The following is a 17,321-nucleotide window of genomic DNA, read 5'->3' as shown; positions in this document are numbered from 1 at the left end:
GTGGCTTCATCAGAGAGTCCAAGGCAGTGGGGGGCAGTCCCGTTTTCTTCGTGAAAAAGAAAGACACGCCCCAAAAAAGACTCGTTGTGGACTACCGCCTCTTGAACCAGATGACCAAGCCGTCTGATTACCCCATGCCCAGGATTGACGACCTCCTCGCGACGGTGCGCAAGGGACGCGTGTTCACCAAGTTGGACCTACGAGGGGCGTACAATCTCATCCGCATACGGGAGGGCGATGAGTGGAAAACGGCCATGTTCACGCCCCTGGGCACCTACGAGTACAGAGTTATGCCCTTTGGATTACAAAATGGCTCTCACTGTTTTCAAGCTTTCATGCATCACGTATTGGCGGGGCTCCTCTACAAGAAGTGCGTCTGCTTCCTGGATGACATCCTGATATTCTCTGAATCGCAGCAAGCTCACGACCAAGACGTGAGGGAGGTGCTGAGGAGGTTGCAACAACATAGACTGTACGCCAAGCTAGAGAAGTGCCAGTTCGACACGATGGAGGTGGATTTCCTGGGATACAAGTTGTCGGACAAGGGACTAGCCATGGACAGCACCAAGGTTCGCGCGGTGTTGGATTGGAAGAGCCCGCGAAACCGGAAGGAGGTACAGCGGTTTGTCGGCTTTGCCAACTTCTATCGCAAATTTATCAAGGGGTTCGCGATGCAGACGGCGGCCATTACGGACACGCTCAGCTCCAAGAAAAAGAAATTCATCTGGACGGAGCAGGCGGAGCAGTCCTTTCAAGCGCTCAAGCGTCTCTTCGCGTCGGAAAAGCAACTGCTGCATATCGACCCCAGTAAACCGTTGAGGGTAGAGACAGATGCGTCAGACAGAGCCGTGGGAGCCGTCCTGCTGCAGCGAGACCCGCAGGGGGTCTGGAGACCGGGAGCGTTCTACTCCAGGAAGCTCAGCAAGTCGGAGCAGAACTACACCATCTGGGACAGGGAGTTGCTGGCCATTCATGCAGCGTTCAAGGCGTGGAGGCATTTCCTGATCGGCGCCAAGCATACAGTGCAGGTTTGCACGGACCACAAAAATCTGGAGCACTGGCGCACGGCGCAGTTCCTGAACCAGAGGCAGATACGTTGGGCAGAGTTCTTTGCGGACTTCGATTTCCGAATAGAGTACGTCCCAGGAGACACCAACATCATGGCGGATGCACTGTCCCGGAAACCGCAATACCTAGAAGAGGTGACGCCAGCGGCGGCCATGCACATCTTCGCACCGACGGCGTGGGCGTGTGCCTCAGCTACGGTAGACCTGGATGCGGTGCGGCGTGCGTTGCGGGACGACTCATTCGCGCAAGAGAAGATGGCAGAAGTGCACAGAGGCACGGCTAACACAGACGAGTTCCAGGTGCGGGACGGCTTGCTCCTACATAAAGGGGCCGTCTATGTGCCTGGAGACGAACTTCGAGCCAAGGTACTGCAACAGTTGCACGACGCACCCACGGCCGGTCACTTTGGCACAGAAAAAACGGTGGAATTAGTCGCGAGAGACTTCTGGTGGCCCAGGCTGAGAGGGGAGGTCGCGGACTACGTCGCGAGGTGCGACACCTGCCAGAGGGCCAAGCCGGTACACAGACCGCCGGCGGGACTGTTAGAACCGCTGCAAACGCCGTTTGAACCGTGGGAGAGGGTGGCCCTAGACTTTGTCACGGATTTACCCAGCTCGAGGGGCAAGACAGCTGTACTAGTGGTGGTGGACTTGTTCACCAAGATGGCACATTTCATTCCGTGTGCGAAGGTGGCCACGGCGGAACAAACCGCCAAACTGTTCATAGATCACGTGTTCAAAGTGCATGGTCTGCCGCGGTCTATACTGTCCGACCGCGGACGCCAGTTCATCTCGAATTTCTGGCAGAAGCTGATGGGTTTTCTACATGTCAAGGTCAATCTGGCATCGGCAAGACACCCGCAGACCAACGGGCAAGCAGAGAGGGTCAATGCCATCATGCAGCAGTACCTGAGATGCTATGCCAATCAACAGCCTGCGACGTGGGTGGATTACCTGCCGCTCGCCGAGTTCGCTTACAACAACACGAAGCACGTGTCCACAGGGGTGACGCCGTTCTTCGCCAACAATGGGAGGAATCCCAGAACCTTCCCGGGACTGGAGAGAGTGGGGGAAGGAGAACCACAGACGGCGGACGCGTTCGCGTCAGAGTTGCAGGCGGTCCACGATCAACTCAGACGGCAGCTGGAGCTAGCTAAGCACGCCTACAAGGTGCAAGCTGACAAGCACAGGCGGGTTGGCGAAGAGATCCACGTAGGAGACTGGGTCTGGTTGGCAGCCCACGCAGTGCCGACCAGGTCACTAGCCAAGAAGAAGTTGGGGCACAAGCAAATTGGTCCGTACCAAGTCGAAGCACAGATCAACCCGGTAGCTTTCCGGCTGGCGCTGCCGGAGGGTTCCAGAATGCATCCGGTGTTCCACAGGTCGGTGCTCACTCCCTACAAGGCACCTCACAGATTCCAGGAGCCCGGGACGGCACCGAGTCCGTTCCGGGAGCGGACGGAGACGCGGGGGGTGGCGCAGCAGGACCCCATCAACGAGGTCACGGAGATTTTGGACTCCAGATGGGGGGAAGAGGGAGTCGAATACCTCCTAGCCAGAGAGGGCACCCGGGCCAGCGCCAATAGCTGGGTGCCAGACTACGCTTTGGAGGAACCCCTGCTCAAGGACGAGTTTCATGCCCTTTTCCCACACAGACCCATGCCAGCGAGCTTCTTCGACGACTGGCTGTTCACGCCCACACTTTCTTCCAGCACGTTCCATGGATTCGACTCGGACGGGGAACCCGCACTGAGCACCCGTTCCCCAGAAGGATCACCGGCGGGTTCGGCGTCAGACACCTCGTATTGGTGGGACGATCGACCAGAGGAGCAATGGCGCCGGAAGTGGCTGGAGATGCCAGGTCGAGCGACCGACGCAGAGACTGACACGGACGTGTTCGGGGAGGACCTTGGGTTCGAGCACGGCGGTACAGAGATGGAAGCGGAACAGGTCAACGTCGACGACCGCGAGGAGGAAGAATCGGAGGTCTTCAGTTGGCGGCCAACCACGGGGAGCGAACTGTATCCGGCATTCCCTCCCATGATGATGGAGCACCCAGCACCCACACCTGAAAGCGGGGAGGGGGGAAGGGGGGGCTTCGAGGGGGGGATGGATGTCAGGGGTTCAGGAGCAGAGACGCAGAGAAGGAAGGAAACAGAGAGCGAGGGGGAGGAATCCGAAGGGAGAATGAGTGATGATGACGACCCGAGATCTCCAAGCCTAAGCAGTGAGTCAGAGGACTCCCAAAAGGGAGCCCCAGTGAGCAGAGCAAGGGGGGGATCCGGGGGGACACCCCAGGAGGAAGGGAACAGAGGAGATTCAGAGAGCAGCAGCTGGAAGTCGGGACCCACGCTCATAACTGAGAGCAGCAGCAGCTGGAAGTCGGGACCCACGCTCAAGACTGAGAGCAGCAGGGAGGAAGGTAGCCAGGCATCGGGTTCCGGAGGCTGTCAGCAGGAGGGAGGGCACGAGTCAGGGGTGGTCACGCCCTCCTCAGAGAGCGAGGCAACGGTTAAGAGGAAGGCAGGGAGTTGGGCGCGCGCGCCAAGTTCAAATGCAGAGGAAGCTGGCGCAGCAAGCAGCCCGGAGAGGGAGCCGGGTCCCAAAGCCCGCCGAAAGGAGGAGGAAGGAAGTGGGGGGTCTTCAGCGTCGGAGGAGTCTAGGAGGGAGGAGACTAGGAGGAGCAGTGGGACCCAGAGACGCAGGGAGAGGCGTAGGAGGTGGAGCAAGGCTAGGGTATTAAGCTGGTGCACAGGGGGCGGAGAGTCAGACGAGACTTCGGCGACCTAGAATGGAAGGTGTAGAGCTGCACGCTGCAGTTCGGACATGAAACTTGTAACTCAATAAAGACTCTTATAAAGTGAACGTTGGCTAGCGTGGTCCTGTGTGAGCTGGGACCTGGTGGCAGCTCTGACAGTATGTTATAGAAATTTAATTTTTAAAAAATCTATGGCCTTTTTAACTAGGGAGGGGGTGTATTGTTTTGTTTGTTACTGTGTTCTGTATTTTTGTGTTTTTCTACTGTAAACCGCCCTGTGATCCTAGGATGAAGGGCGGTATAGAAAATGAATTAATAAATTAAATAAAGTAACATGGTACAAGTCCCTAGACTATGCCACGTTGAGGACGCCAGGTAAAGAGCCAATGGTTCTTCGCAAACCCATTGTGAAAAGTGAGCATGTCAGTACAAGGTGTGGGTCTAAAAAGAGAAATTTAAACTTGGGCGAACATTTGTTCTCTGCCACCCTAGTTCTCCGATGTTATAGTCCTGGGGAGAGGCCTGGACCTTATCATTGCCCCCTAAATATCCATCTCTAGGCATCTAGCTTGTGGGTTATCAAGTCTTACCTTCCCAAAAGCACTGAACACACCTTAAGCGCCGGACAGTGCTCCTTTTCAAAATGGCACCTTTTAAAAAAAGAAGAATTAACTCTGAATTTGGGGGCGTGAGCAGGCCTATCAGCAGGCAGTATAGCCCCCATGTTTAGTAACAGTGTACAGTGGACGCTCGGGTTGCGATCAGTGCGGGAAACAAGTTCGCAGCCCACAGCACCCCGTCTGCACATGCGCAGGTTGGCGCTTCTGCGCATGCGCCAAAACCTGGAAGTAATCCATTTCAGTACTTCTGGGTTCAGCATGCTGCGCAACCTGAAATCACACAACCTGAAGCGTCTGTAACCCAAGGAATGACTGTACCTCAAAAAACCAGATTCTAGAAAGAAGCAGAGGACGGCCTGCCTGCCTGAAGCCACACCTATGGGCTTTTAAAGTGTAGGGGAGTGGGCCCTGGCTGTGCATCCACCACACATTTGCAGGTCACTTGAAGCACATGGCTTCGCCCAAAGAAGCCTGGGAACTGTAGTTTGCGAAGGGTGCCGGGAACTGTAGATCTGCAAGGGATTAACTTCTGCTCCCGGAACTGGGGGGTGGGCAGAGTGGGGTGGAGGGCGGGGAATGTGATTTCTGTGTGCTTTGAATGCACTGCAGTCGCTGTTTCAAACAGGATGCCGGCTGCAAGCAGGTCTCTATTTAGGTCTAGTTTCCAATGCACACAGGTTTCAGAAGCACACGGACACAACACCGGGCCAGGCAACGTTAAGCACGGAAAACTTCTCGCTGCAATAGGGGGGGAAGCAAGAAGGGCCCTAAGGAGTATGTGGGGCAGATACTCCTCCGCCCCACAGGAGGCTGGTGGGGGAGAGTAATGGGAAGATCTGCTTGGCGTTCCCCACCCTGCGAAGCTCCCAAGGAGCACCTGGGAATTGGCGGTGGGGAGGGGGAAGAGGGAAAGGGCGTGTTTGGTGGTTCCTCTCTGGTCAAGTGGCAGAGCAGGAGGAACCTGTTAAAAAGGCGGCACTAACCTTACGGAGGTTTTCCTGGAGCAGTGGGGCGGAGGAGCCGAGGGAGAAAAGGAATCAAGCAGGAACGGAGAGGGGGGGGGAAAGGGGGCGGACGTGGGTCTCCGGTTTCTGGCGACCGACGGGCAAGGGAGCCTGCGGCTGCTTCTCAGCGCAAGGGGGCAGGCCGCTGGGTTCGGCTTCCCAGCGTGAGCTCATGAGGTCAGGGCTCGACAGGGACAGCTGCGATGGGAGGGATGCCGGCGGGGGGGGGCGAGATCGAGCAAAACAAGCACCAAATTCCCATGGGAGCTGAGCGAGGGAGCAGGCGCCAGGCCTACCTTTGCCGCGGCACATTCTCCTCCTCCTCTGCCAGCCGCGCTCTGCAACTTAGCAGGTAGGGCTTGCGCCATGAGGCCAGGCCGGAAGCCGAGAAATTTGGCATAGATTTAGCTACCTTTGCAGAGGGAGGGAGGAAAAAGCCTTGCAGGTCTGCACAATTCACTGAGGAAGCGGGGGGCAGCAATCACAGCCGCCGCCCTCAAGACCCTGGTCAGCAACTAGCGTTAACAGAAGAGCCTGGCTGCAGGGTCCGGCCAAAGGGGGCCCTTTCTAGCACAGCGCCCTGTTTTCACAGCGGCCAAATGACCCGAGGAACCTAAGATAGACTGCCCTTGGACCTGGAGGTTCTACACAAATAGCCTTGTTGGATCGGGCCAGAGGGCGCCCATCTAGGCCGGCATCTGCTGCAGAAGGGAGCCTGCAAGGACCGGAGTGCAAAGCTCCTCTCTTGTGATTTGCAGCAAGAGTTATTCAGCTGCATTTGGTGGTTTTGCCCACCAGGACTGGGCCTCCAAGAAAACGAAGAGTTTTAGGCCAGGGGCCACTGCCACACCCGGTTTTGCCTCTGGGGCTGTGTGGAGGGGCACACAGCAGCAACAGTCAGGAGAGGTGTGTTTGGGGGAGCTGAGCCAGTGGCAGTCAGCTGCAGACCCTCTGAACCAAAATAAAGGCAGGTTTAGGAAAGGTTGGCCAAACACAGCGGAGGAAAATGAGGCAGCCCGGTGAAAACTTCCTTTGGGAAAGGTGAAATACGCGCATTCCAGCCTAGCATTCGCATAGACATAGATTACATCGGATTCGAAACCTGCAGGACCAGAGATTCTTAGAAGACTGGAGTAAATATATGAATTATTTGAAAAGTAATTGCGATCAACAGATTATGCTAGTAGGTTTGTAAGAAGTTCTGTATTCTAAATATTGCAAGAAAGACTATGAGAAGAACTATTAGTTAACGATAATTAAGAGTAATAGAGAAATTAAGATATGCAAAATAAGTGATAAAGAACGGAAAATCATCGGAGGTGTTGACGGAAGTCTAAAACATTGTATAAGATGAAAGTTATGTTATTTGACTGTTGGAACTGATATGTTAAAAAACCAATAAAAATGTATATATATATATATAAAGATTACATCACCTCACCCCCCCAAAATAATTCAGTGAGCCCCCTTGTGAGGAATGGGGGGTGGGAAAAAAGAATCAGGGCTGCCCTGCCTTTCAAGGCTGGTGTAATATTAATAGTTTTGAACACAGTTGTACAAAACTAGGACACTTGTACACAAAGTCTGACTACAAGACCCCCCCCCCAAAAAAAACCTTAAAGAGTAAATTAGTAATCTGCCTCAGGCAACGGCCAATAAATTCAGGCCACTCTCCTTCAGCTTAACCTATCTACAGGGTTGTTGTGAAAATAATATTCATAGCTGGACCGGATCTTTAGATTCTGACAATTCCTGGATGGTGGCATGCGAGTCTGTGCACACACAAAGGTAACTTTTGTATTTGTACTACTGGCAAGCTAGTTGTCCCCCATCTTATATTTGTGCAGCTGTTATTTCTGTCTAAGTGCAGGACCTAACATTTGTCACTACAGTCATACCTCGGGTTACAGACGCTTCAGGTTGCGTTTCTTCGGGTTACAGACGCGCTGAAACCCGGAAGTATCGGAACGGGTAACTTCTGGGTTTCGGCAGTTGTGCATGTGCAGAAGCGCCAAATCGCAACCCGTGCTTGCGCAGATGCGGTGCTGCGGGTTGCAAACGTGCCTCCCGCACGGATCACGTTCGCAACCCAAGCGTCCACTGTATTGAAATTCATTTTGCTAGTTTTAGCCTACTTCTCCAATCTATGAAAGTAATTTTGAATCCAGATTCTGTCTTCTGCAACATAAGCTACCCGTCCCAGTTTGGAGTCACCTGCAAACTAGATGAACATCCACTCAATTCCTTTGCCCAAGTCATTTATAAAGACATCATTGAACACCAACAGGCCCAGGACAGAACACTGTGGCACCCCACTCATCATTTTTTTCCAGGATGATGGGGAACCATTTGTGAGCACTCTTTGGGTTTGTTCAGCCAGCCAGAAATCCACCTAACAGTTACCTCATCCAGCCCACATTTTTCTAGCTATATTATGGCAGACTTCATAAAAAGCCTTACTGAAATAAAGATATACTACGTCCACAGCATCCCCCTGATCCACCAAGCTTGAAACTATCAAAAAAACAAAGAAATGAGTTTGGGCTGCTGCTGCTTCTTCTTTGCATTGTTTATTTTATTTTAACCAGATTGGGCATTGCTTTCTTTTCAGGTGAAGACAGAGGCAAAGAAGGCATTGGGCAGTTCTGCCTTCTCTCTGCAACCCAGTAGCATTTTTCTGTCTTTTCCATGCAGAGGACCTACCGCTTGCTTGTTCCTCTTGCTTCTAACATAGCCAAAGAAACCTTTTATTCTCATTATTTTTAACCTACCTTGGAAGCCTGAGCTCAGAGCACCTGTTCCAAACTATCTGGTGCATTACTGCAAAAGGGAATGAAAGCAGACATCTTCTCTTTTAACAAGGGCTGGTGGCTTTTATCCCAGTTTCAAAACCCCTTTATAGTTCCTTCAATATCTCCAGAAGGCACCTCTAGTCCAGGCACTGGTAGACTAATGTCTCTTCAAACCTCACTGTTATCATTCAGCAAATTAAAAAGCTAGGCTAACTCATCATTAAACAGCCGGAGGGGGGCTGATTCCCACTGCAGAACTTAATCTATTTTTAAAAAATATGTTTATCCTGCAATTAGTACAAGATCACACAGCTGTGATCGATTCTGGGTGTCATGGACTTTGAAGAAACACAAACTCAGGACATAAGGGTGAAACGAGCTGAGAAAAAAGGCACATTTGGCAAATCCACACTGTGATCAACTCCCGCCCGGAAACCTATGTCCTCACTGTGGAAGCATGTGTGGATCCAGAATTAGCTTCCACAGTCACTTATGGACACACTGCTAAAACTGTGTTCATGGAAGACAATCTGACTCGCTCACAAGTGATCGCCACAACTACCCTGTGAAGTAGGTTGGGCTGAGAGTTAATGACTGGTCCACGGCTACTCACAGTGCGTTTGTGGCTGAGTGGGGATTCGAACCCGGTTCTCTCCCTGTTCCCTAGTCTCTAACCACTACGCCACACACTGGGCCTCCATGTTAGGGGCGAAAACTCCCATCAGCCCCAGACAGCAGGAGGCTGGTGGGAGTTGTACTCCAAGACATCTGGACGGCGCCAGGGCTAGCTAATTCTTCCAGTTGCCTTGGAAGGCTGAGCAATTCTGTAATCCAGCGGTTCTCAACCTGTGAGTCCCCGATGTTGTTGGACTACAACTCCCATCATCCCTGAGCCCTGGTCTTGCTAGCTAGGGGTGATGGGAGTTGTAGTTCCAACAACATCTGGGGGCTAACAGGTTGAGGAAAGGCTGCATTCATTCACAGTGACCTTTCCATGCACACACAAATACATGCACTTTTTGGATGTTCTGAGCACACTGCAAAATCAGAACAAGTTCAGATTACAGTGGTACCTCGGGTTACATACGCTTCAGGTTACAGACGCTTCAGGTTACAGGCTCCTCTAACCCAAAAATAGTACCTCGGGTTAAGAACTTTGCTTCAGGATGAGAACAGAAATCGTGTTCTGGCTGTAGCCCCATTAGCTAAAGTGGTGCTTCAGGTTAAGAACAGTTTCAGGTTAAGAACGGACCTCCGGAACGAATTAAGTACTTAACCCGAGGTACTACTGTAATAGCAAGCAACTGACACAGGTTACTGTTCCAACAACAATAAACCAAGGAAATCAAAGTAATGTTAAGAGTGTGTGCACACATGTGGTTGTTGTGTGTGTGTGTGTGTGTGTGTGTGTGTGTGTGTGTGTGTGAGAGAGAGAGAGAGAGAGGGAAATCACTCAGAGAAACAAACCTAGCCACCTCCCTTTTCAGAAGCTACCTGGGGGGGGGGGTTAATGCAGAAAAGAACCCACTAGGAACAGGCATTTGAGATTCCAGCAGGGTGTCTAAAGACCTATCAAGGAAAATCAGCATCTAAAAAATCAGGGGCTGTGAAAGGAAAGGGGTATTCTTCCAAGCCATAGCCTCCGATAGCCGGACCTCCTCTTAAAGATTTTAGGTTTAAATGCAAGGCATTGTTGGGTTAAATGCGGGACAACTACCCACCCAAAAGGAAGCATTGTCATCGCAAATTAGCTTCCATTCTTCTCCTGAATGAAAGGGGGGTTGGCTTACTCTAATGCAGAGAATGCAATTTATATCCAGAAGGCAACTTCTAACAAGGCTTCCTTTCGGCCTTTTGAGTTTGTTGGGGAAAGAGAAGGCTTTGTGTGGCCTGCCCTCCACTGCCTGTTGCTTCCCACCCCACCTGCTAGGAACAGCTGCACAGCATGGGCCCCAACTCCCGTGGGGCGCATGTGCGCAGTGGGGCTCTGGCGCTGAGCATGGAGGGTATGTAGCAGCTGGCCCAAGGCCCAGGAGAAAGGCAGACCCCGTGGTACCCCAGAGACTCCAATTTCCTCCCTCCTTCACCCTCTATATGAGGCCGATAAAAATCCATCCCCACCTTGCTCATTCTGACTGTAAGCTCCTTATGGGCAGGGACCTAATGCCCTTTTGTCGTTACTGTTGCTGCAGTTGTTGGCACTCAGGTTAGGTAAAGGTAAAGGGACCCCTGACCATTAGGTCCAGTCGTGGCCGACTCTGGGGTTGCGGCACTCATCTCGCTTTATTGGCCAAGGGAGCCGGCGTACAGCTTCCGGGTCATGTGGCCAGCAGGACTAAGCCGCTTCTGGTGAACCAGAGCGGCGAACGGAAACGCCGTTTACCTTCCCGCCGGAGCAGTACCTATTTATCTACTTGCACTTTGAGGTGCTTTCAAACTGCTAGGTTGGCAGGAGCAGGGACCGAGCAACAGGAGCTCACCCCGTCGCGGTGATTCGAACCGCCGACCTTCTGATCAGCAAGTCCTAGGCTCTGTGGTTTAACTCAGGTTACATGTGTGCAATAAAACCACACAGGCCTTAGACCACGTCAGACTGTTGGCCCACCTAGCTCAGTGGTGTCTACACTGACCGGCAGCAGCTCCTGAGGGTTTCAGGCAGGAAGTCTCTCCCCAGCGCTCCTTGGAAATGCCTTCAGGGACTGAAACTTCTGCAAGCAAAGGTTAATGCTCCATCCCTGTGCTACTGCAAGCTTCCAGCCCTCGTGATTCTGAACAAAGGACTGGTTTAAACAGGGACACATGAAGGTGTCTTTTACTGAGTCAGACCTAGCCCAGTATAGTCTACACGGACTGGCAGTGGGTCCCCAGGATTTCAAACAGGGAGTCACTTCCAGCCCTTTGGGGATTGAGCCTGAGTCCTTCTGAAACCCAAGCAGGTACACTACCACCAAGCTTACTCCAGAGGGAAGGGTAAACATGCCAACGATGGAAATAGATTTCTCTCTCTCTTTTGTAAAAGGATTTAAACACACAACCAACACCGATCGCCCGGCCTGGGAGGCAGCGATGGACGGACAAGCCCAGCTTTTTTCATCTCCTCAGCTCGCGAAGCAAGACGCAACACGCCAGGCGAGGCTTGGGGAATGGACAAAAAACAACAAACAAGGCCTGGGACGGAGGCCGCTGTGCCAACTTCAGCCCTGGCTGCAAAAAGGGGCAGAGTCAGAGGCGGGGAAAGCCATTCTGCAAGAGCTTTGCAGCGCACGGGGATCGGCTGGAAAGAGCTACAAAACCTGTTAGGAGTTCATCCTGTCTTCTTAGTCTCTCCCTTGGCATTTTGGGAGTGGAGAGGAGTATTCGGAGGGGAGGAGGCTGTTTTAAAGATCACTGCAACACAGGAGACAACCTGGGGTGCCCATTACTGCTCCTGGGCATTTGAGGCCGAGCTCCTGAGATGAAGGCCTCAGCTCAGGTAAAATGTCCCACGTTCAAGCCCTGGCATTGTTGGGCAAGATCCATACCAGAAACCCTAGAGAGGCACTGCCAGCCAGTGTAGGCAGCATGAGCTAGAAGGACTAAAGGTCTGCTTCTGCAGTAAGGCAACTTCCTACAGTACAATTGAAAGCCAGCCATTCATTCACAACCCTGAGGACTAGAATCTTACTTCATCTTCAGGAGAAGCCTTGTGGGAGAGCAACCACCTTGCATGTAGAATATGAGTTCAATCCCAGTGGCATCTCCAGGCAGGACTTCCTTCACCCTGGAGATACTGGTTGATGGGGCTAATGGGATTTGGGAGTCCCAACAACATCCAGTGGAGGGGCACAAAAGCAGTCCCCCCCCCCCGGTACAGAAGGCAGCCAAGGTGTGCAGAAGGGCACACTTGGAGATTACCATCAGTGATCTTCAACCGTGGTCCCCAGATGTTGTTGGGACTACCATTCCCATCATCCCTGACTATGCGGCAAAGACATGATGGGAGTTGTAGTCAGACAAGGTAGACGGACCCTGATTTAGACAACTGTTTATTATTCATTTCGACAATTTATATCCCGCTTGAATACAGTCGTCTCCAGGAGGCAATGAAGCCAAAACAAGTTAAAACTATAAGAACCAGAGTTCGGTTAAAAAGCCACCATTTTTAAAAGTCTTATGTTAGTGCCAGAGGTTCACCAGGTAGAGGAGGGCCTGTCTAAAGGGAGCTCCACAAAATCACTGCTCCGAATGCACAGCTCCTCGGAGGCACCCAAGTAACAGGGACCACAAACAGTGACTCCCCTCAGAGATTGATCAAAGGGATCAGGAGGTCCTAATATGATGCTGTTGGGGCAAGCAGACCCCCACCCCCTATTTCCAACCACCAAACCCCACACCTCAAAGGGAGATGGAAGAGGCAGCTGAGATCAGACAGCTCCCAAATCAACACAACCCAGTCTTGCACTCTGCTGCCCAGGGCTCAAAATCTGTATCCTGGTGGTTCAATCTAGAACCCACCTTTTCCATTCCCTCCTTTGCCCCTGCACCCCCAACCTGAACCGTTTTAATATTTCAGATTAAAAACCCGTCTGCTGTGGCCTTCAGCTGAAGTCTGGCACGCGATTAAATTCCAGTTGTCTTTAAGAGACTTAAGCCTCGACCATCTGCTAACTTCCACGGAGACACCCAAGTGGGGAAGGAAAGGAAGGCCAGGAAAAGAGCATTTTTAAAGAGAGAATACAGAAAATAAAATAAAAAATTGGCAGGCTTGGTGTTGCGTTTCAAGGGTCTCAACATTAGCATAGTGGGCAGACAGACAAGGGAACCTGTGAAGCCTTAAAAATCCACGTTATCTGGATAGCATCTGCTCTCAGGGCCAACAAAACAAACAAGGCCAGGATTCGAAACAAGGAGAACCACCTGACAACGCCTGTCCTTGACTGTACAATTTCAAGATGCTGATGGAAAGTCACATAGCAAAAATTCCCTGAAAGCAGAAAGTTAGCATCTCAAGGAGGAGCCTTGCTTTCTTCCTGACATGCTGTCTTTTGGGTTCTTGGTTCCCAGCCCCCTCCACCCTGCCATTTCCATTGCTCTTGCGTTTGCATTTCAATTCCTGAATGTCAGCACCCATGCTCCGATCAGGAATGCCGGTTCGCAGAAATTACCGGCACCCATTTAAAGCATACGCGAACCCGCTGGGAATTTGGGACACAGAATTAATGGTGTCCAACGCAACTCAAAAAACATGGATGGCCAAATTGGCATCAATTTCAGAGACCTAGTGGGAAGTTTGAGAAGATATCCAGTCCACCAGATGTTGCTGAAATAGCCAGACTACTAGCTGTTGGGATTTGGAGGAAACTGACAACACCTGGAGCGCCACGGGTCCCCCAGACCCTGACATAGCGCAAAACCACAATTTAGGGAAGATTTTCCTGTATTTCCTCCCGGATTTATTTTCAGTTTGGAGGGAGGGGGAGGGTTCTGCCTACTCAACAGCCTGTAAACACAAACTGTCTGCAAACAGGCAAACAACAACAACCGATATTTATTTACACGACGAACTGATTTATTTTTCAGGTTTTAGGTATCAATTGGCTGGTGGTGAGATACACAATTAAATAAGGGGTGATGGCAAACCTCTTGAGATTTCTTCTCTTCTTCCTCCACGAAATCCTGGGAGAAGGAACTCTCACCCCCTCAAAAAAACAAAAAACACCCCATCACAACTGTTGTGTATCTTGGGAGGAAATGTTTGACTTTCACCCAACCCCCAATCTTGAGAGAATGAAGTTGTTCACTCCTCTCAATAAACTATATGCTTTATATATATATTAAAATTTTCCTCGGATTTTTTTTTTGGGGGGGGGTGGCAGAGAAGAAAAGGGATCTGGAAGTTGCTCTCCACCCCCTTTTACTCTCCCAGGGTTGTTTTTTTCTACTTTTGCTGTGGGGGACAGGGTTGAAGAAAAGGAATAAAACAGTTTAACTTATTTAAAGGAGTTAAAATCTGGCACTGCTCTCTCAAGTCTACTCTGCTCCCCTAAACTGTTTTATTTATTCTGCATGCAAAGCGTGTGGTCTATCACTAACCTATGCGCCCCCCCTCAATTTCTTTAATATATACAGGGGGAGAGAAATTCCAGGTCCCCCCTCCATATTCCTTTACTACACCTTCAGATCAGGACTGAGCTGCATCCTTCTCCCTATTTTGCCCCCCGCAAACCCCATTTTAATTTTATGTTGAGATACTCTATATCAGTGGTGTCCAAACTTTTTTCAAAGAGGGCCAGATTTGATGAAGTGAAGGGCTGTGAGGGCCGACCAAAGTTGTTGAGCTTTTTTTAGTGTTGAAGTTGTTGAGATTTTACCCCAGGAAATAAACTGTCACAGGGGCCAGATTAAACTGACTGGTGGGCCAGATTAGGCCCCCAAAATGAACTTTGGACATGCCTGCTCTATATGCATTTTTAAAGGGGGGGGGAGAAGCAGCATCCCTCTCCAAAACCTCATATTGTCCCTGCCTTCTTAAAGGAGGATTGAGATGGACTCCCTTCTCCCCCTGATGAAGGGGAGCACCAATCTCCCCACGCTGCTCTCAATAATATTTTCATTCACAGCCCCACCATCCCATTTAGAGATCTCTCCCACCCCCCAGGTTTTTCAGGAGAGAGCACCCCATCTTCCTTTCCTCTCAAAGCAGAACTCAGATGACCCCATCTTCTCCAATCTGAGACCCTCCCCACTCCTTGCAGTTCCAGGTTTCTGTTGAAATACATGGATTTTTGGAATTGGGGTGGGGGAATAGCACCCATCTTCCTCCTCCCCTCCCCAAAATCCGCTTGACCTCTCAAAGCAAAACTGAAATGGACCCTTCCACCCATCGTGAGCACCTTTCCACCCCAAGTTTGTTTCCGTGAGTAGCAAACAGAAGAAAACACCACCCTCCTCCCCACTTCCTCCTCTTCCAAAACAGGACTGAAGTGGACCAGCCCCACTCCATTTTGAGGTCTCCTATCCCCCCCCCAGGATCTATTTACGTCGAGATGCACTGAAGGAGGCGAACCACCATGTTATTCTGCCTTCTGTCCTTCCCAAAGGGCTTTGTCGGGGGGGGGGTCACACCTTCCCACATTTTAAGTCTTCAGCCCCCCCCAAAAAAATTCCATCCCATATTGGGGGGTGTTGCTCTTTTCCTCTATATTTTGGAGGAGGGAGGAACCCCCCTCCACACACCCAATTTCCTACCCCCTCAAAGCAGGACTGTAATGCCCCCCCAAAAAATACCAGAACCTCCCCAGTTTATTTAAGGTACTATCCACTGAAGGATGAAAACCACCAGACTGTCCTGTATCTCCCCCCCCCCACTTGCAACCCCCAGAGAAGCAACCTTGGTGGGGGGGGACCCCTTGCCCCCCAGTCCCAGATTTTGAGGACCCCCCATGCATTTATGCTGAGATACCCCCCTCCTCCCCCACGACCCCATCAATGCAGGAGCCCCCCCCATTTTGAGGTGCCCCCCCATAAACCTCCCTCCGCGCCCCACCCCTTTAATCGAGGCCTGGTGGGCGGAGCCTGTCGAGGCCCCACCCCCTTAAAGGGGAAGGCCTTTCGGGCCTACCTGCTCGGCTCCGGCTCCCTGGAGCGGCCCGGCGTCGCGTCCGCCTCGGAGAGGGGCAGCTCGCCCAGCGGCTCCTCAGGCTCCCCGCCAGGCCCCTCTCCCGACTGCGGGGCGGCCTCCGCCTCCTCGGCCGCTTCCTGCTTCTCCGCTCCGGCCCGGCCCCGGGTCCCCTCATTGGCGAGGCCGCTTGCCGCTCTGAGGATGACCTCCCGGCTGCCTGGCGCTCCATTGGGCGAACGGGACGTCGCTCAAGGAAGGCTCCCGGTCTCCCCGCCCGCCATTGGGTGAAGGAGGCTATCAGTCAAAGGCGACGTTCCGCCTTCGCCGAACTCGTTCCTCGTCGGAGGCGTTCCGCTCGCTGGGCAGCCCTACTGGCTGCGCGGCCTGCCGCTCAAGTGGCTCGCGCCCTCCTCATCCGCTCTCTACTTGGGGCTTTGCCAAGCCGAGCCAGGAGCAGAGATGTAGCCAGCTGGGGGAGCCTCCCGCCGGCGAGCGTCTATTGGCTAAGGCATCTATCATTCTCTGAGATATCCAACTAACTATTGGCTAGGGCAGCTTGCCACTCAGCTGGGCGCCAAACAAGCCTTTCTATTGGCTGCGAGCCCTCAGGAAGGCTGGGCTTTAATTTCATTCGCTGGACACCTGGGGGAATACAGAAACGGCAGCAGGTGCCCATTTGCTGAGGCGGCGCGTCTCAGACAAGAACCTCCTATTAGTATTCAGCAGGGGAGATGGGCGGGGCTTGCAGGGGGAGGGAACTAGCGCCTCACGCTCCACCATTCTAATTGGCTGTTCTTCGTGCCTCTTAAAACGAACTAACCAACCACCAGCGCTTAGGCTTTCAAATGAGTTGCCCCCGCCTGAGGCCTCTCACCTCATTTTCCGATTGGTAGGCTACTTCATGGAAGGCGGGCCGTATTCTTGCCATTCAAAATAATAACTGAGCCCTCTAAGAGCCGCACGCGTGAAGGAACGCCGAAGATCTGAGTGGCGATTGGCCAAAGCAAACGTCCGTCCAAACACTCCTCGCGGGCGGGAGAACGAAGGGAAAGCAACCGTGCCGCAAGGGATTCTGGGATAGTGGCCTTTAAATGGAGTCGCGCAAAGGAGTCTGGGAGGGGGGAGGGGAAAGTGGCCCAAAGGTCTGTGAGCAAAGCATTCTGGGGGAGTGGCGCAAGGGATTCTGGGTAATAATGGACAATTTGAACACAGGACCTAACAAATTTTTTTTGATTTTTTTAACATCTGGATCAAACCTTCCAGCTTTGGTCTTGCAGCTTCACAACTGCAAGCTCCATTGAGGACATTAATATTAATTGATGGTATTACAACTTAATTTTTTAATTGTTTTTAATAATGTTTCGGGTGGCGCTGTGGGTTAAACCACAGAGCCTAGGACTTGCCGATCAGATGGTCGGCGGTTCGAATCCCCGCGATGGAATGAGCTCCTGTTGCTCGGTCCCAGCTCCTGCCAACCTAG

At 52.0% G+C, this 17,321-nt stretch overlaps 1 protein-coding gene across 2 annotated transcripts in view; it reads right to left on the bottom strand.

The window, feature by feature from the left end:
• The window catches only part of ZNF687 (zinc finger protein 687), a 42,811-nt gene extending 26,322 nt beyond the window's left edge, over nt 1-16,489 (bottom strand). Inside the window, exon 1 of one of the 2 annotated variants that reach the window (XM_082202054.1) lies at nt 15,842-16,489. In XM_082202054.1, coding sequence (XP_082058180.1) covers nt 15,842-16,070 — 229 coding nt within the window. In that variant the 5' untranslated portion in view covers nt 16,071-16,489. Of the gene's footprint in view, nt 1-5,428; nt 6,090-15,841 lie in introns of those variants that run through there. The other variant, XM_082202055.1, reaches the window with a different exon arrangement.
• Between the last annotated feature and the right edge of the window lie 832 nt (nt 16,490-17,321).

Source organism: Podarcis vaucheri, assembly GCF_965113315.1.
Source record: "Podarcis vaucheri genome assembly, chromosome: 16".
Lineage (NCBI taxonomy): Eukaryota > Metazoa > Chordata > Lepidosauria > Squamata > Lacertidae > Podarcis > Podarcis vaucheri.
The sequence above is the reverse complement of the archived record's forward strand: the minus strand, read 5'-3'. Positions and strand labels throughout refer to the sequence as shown.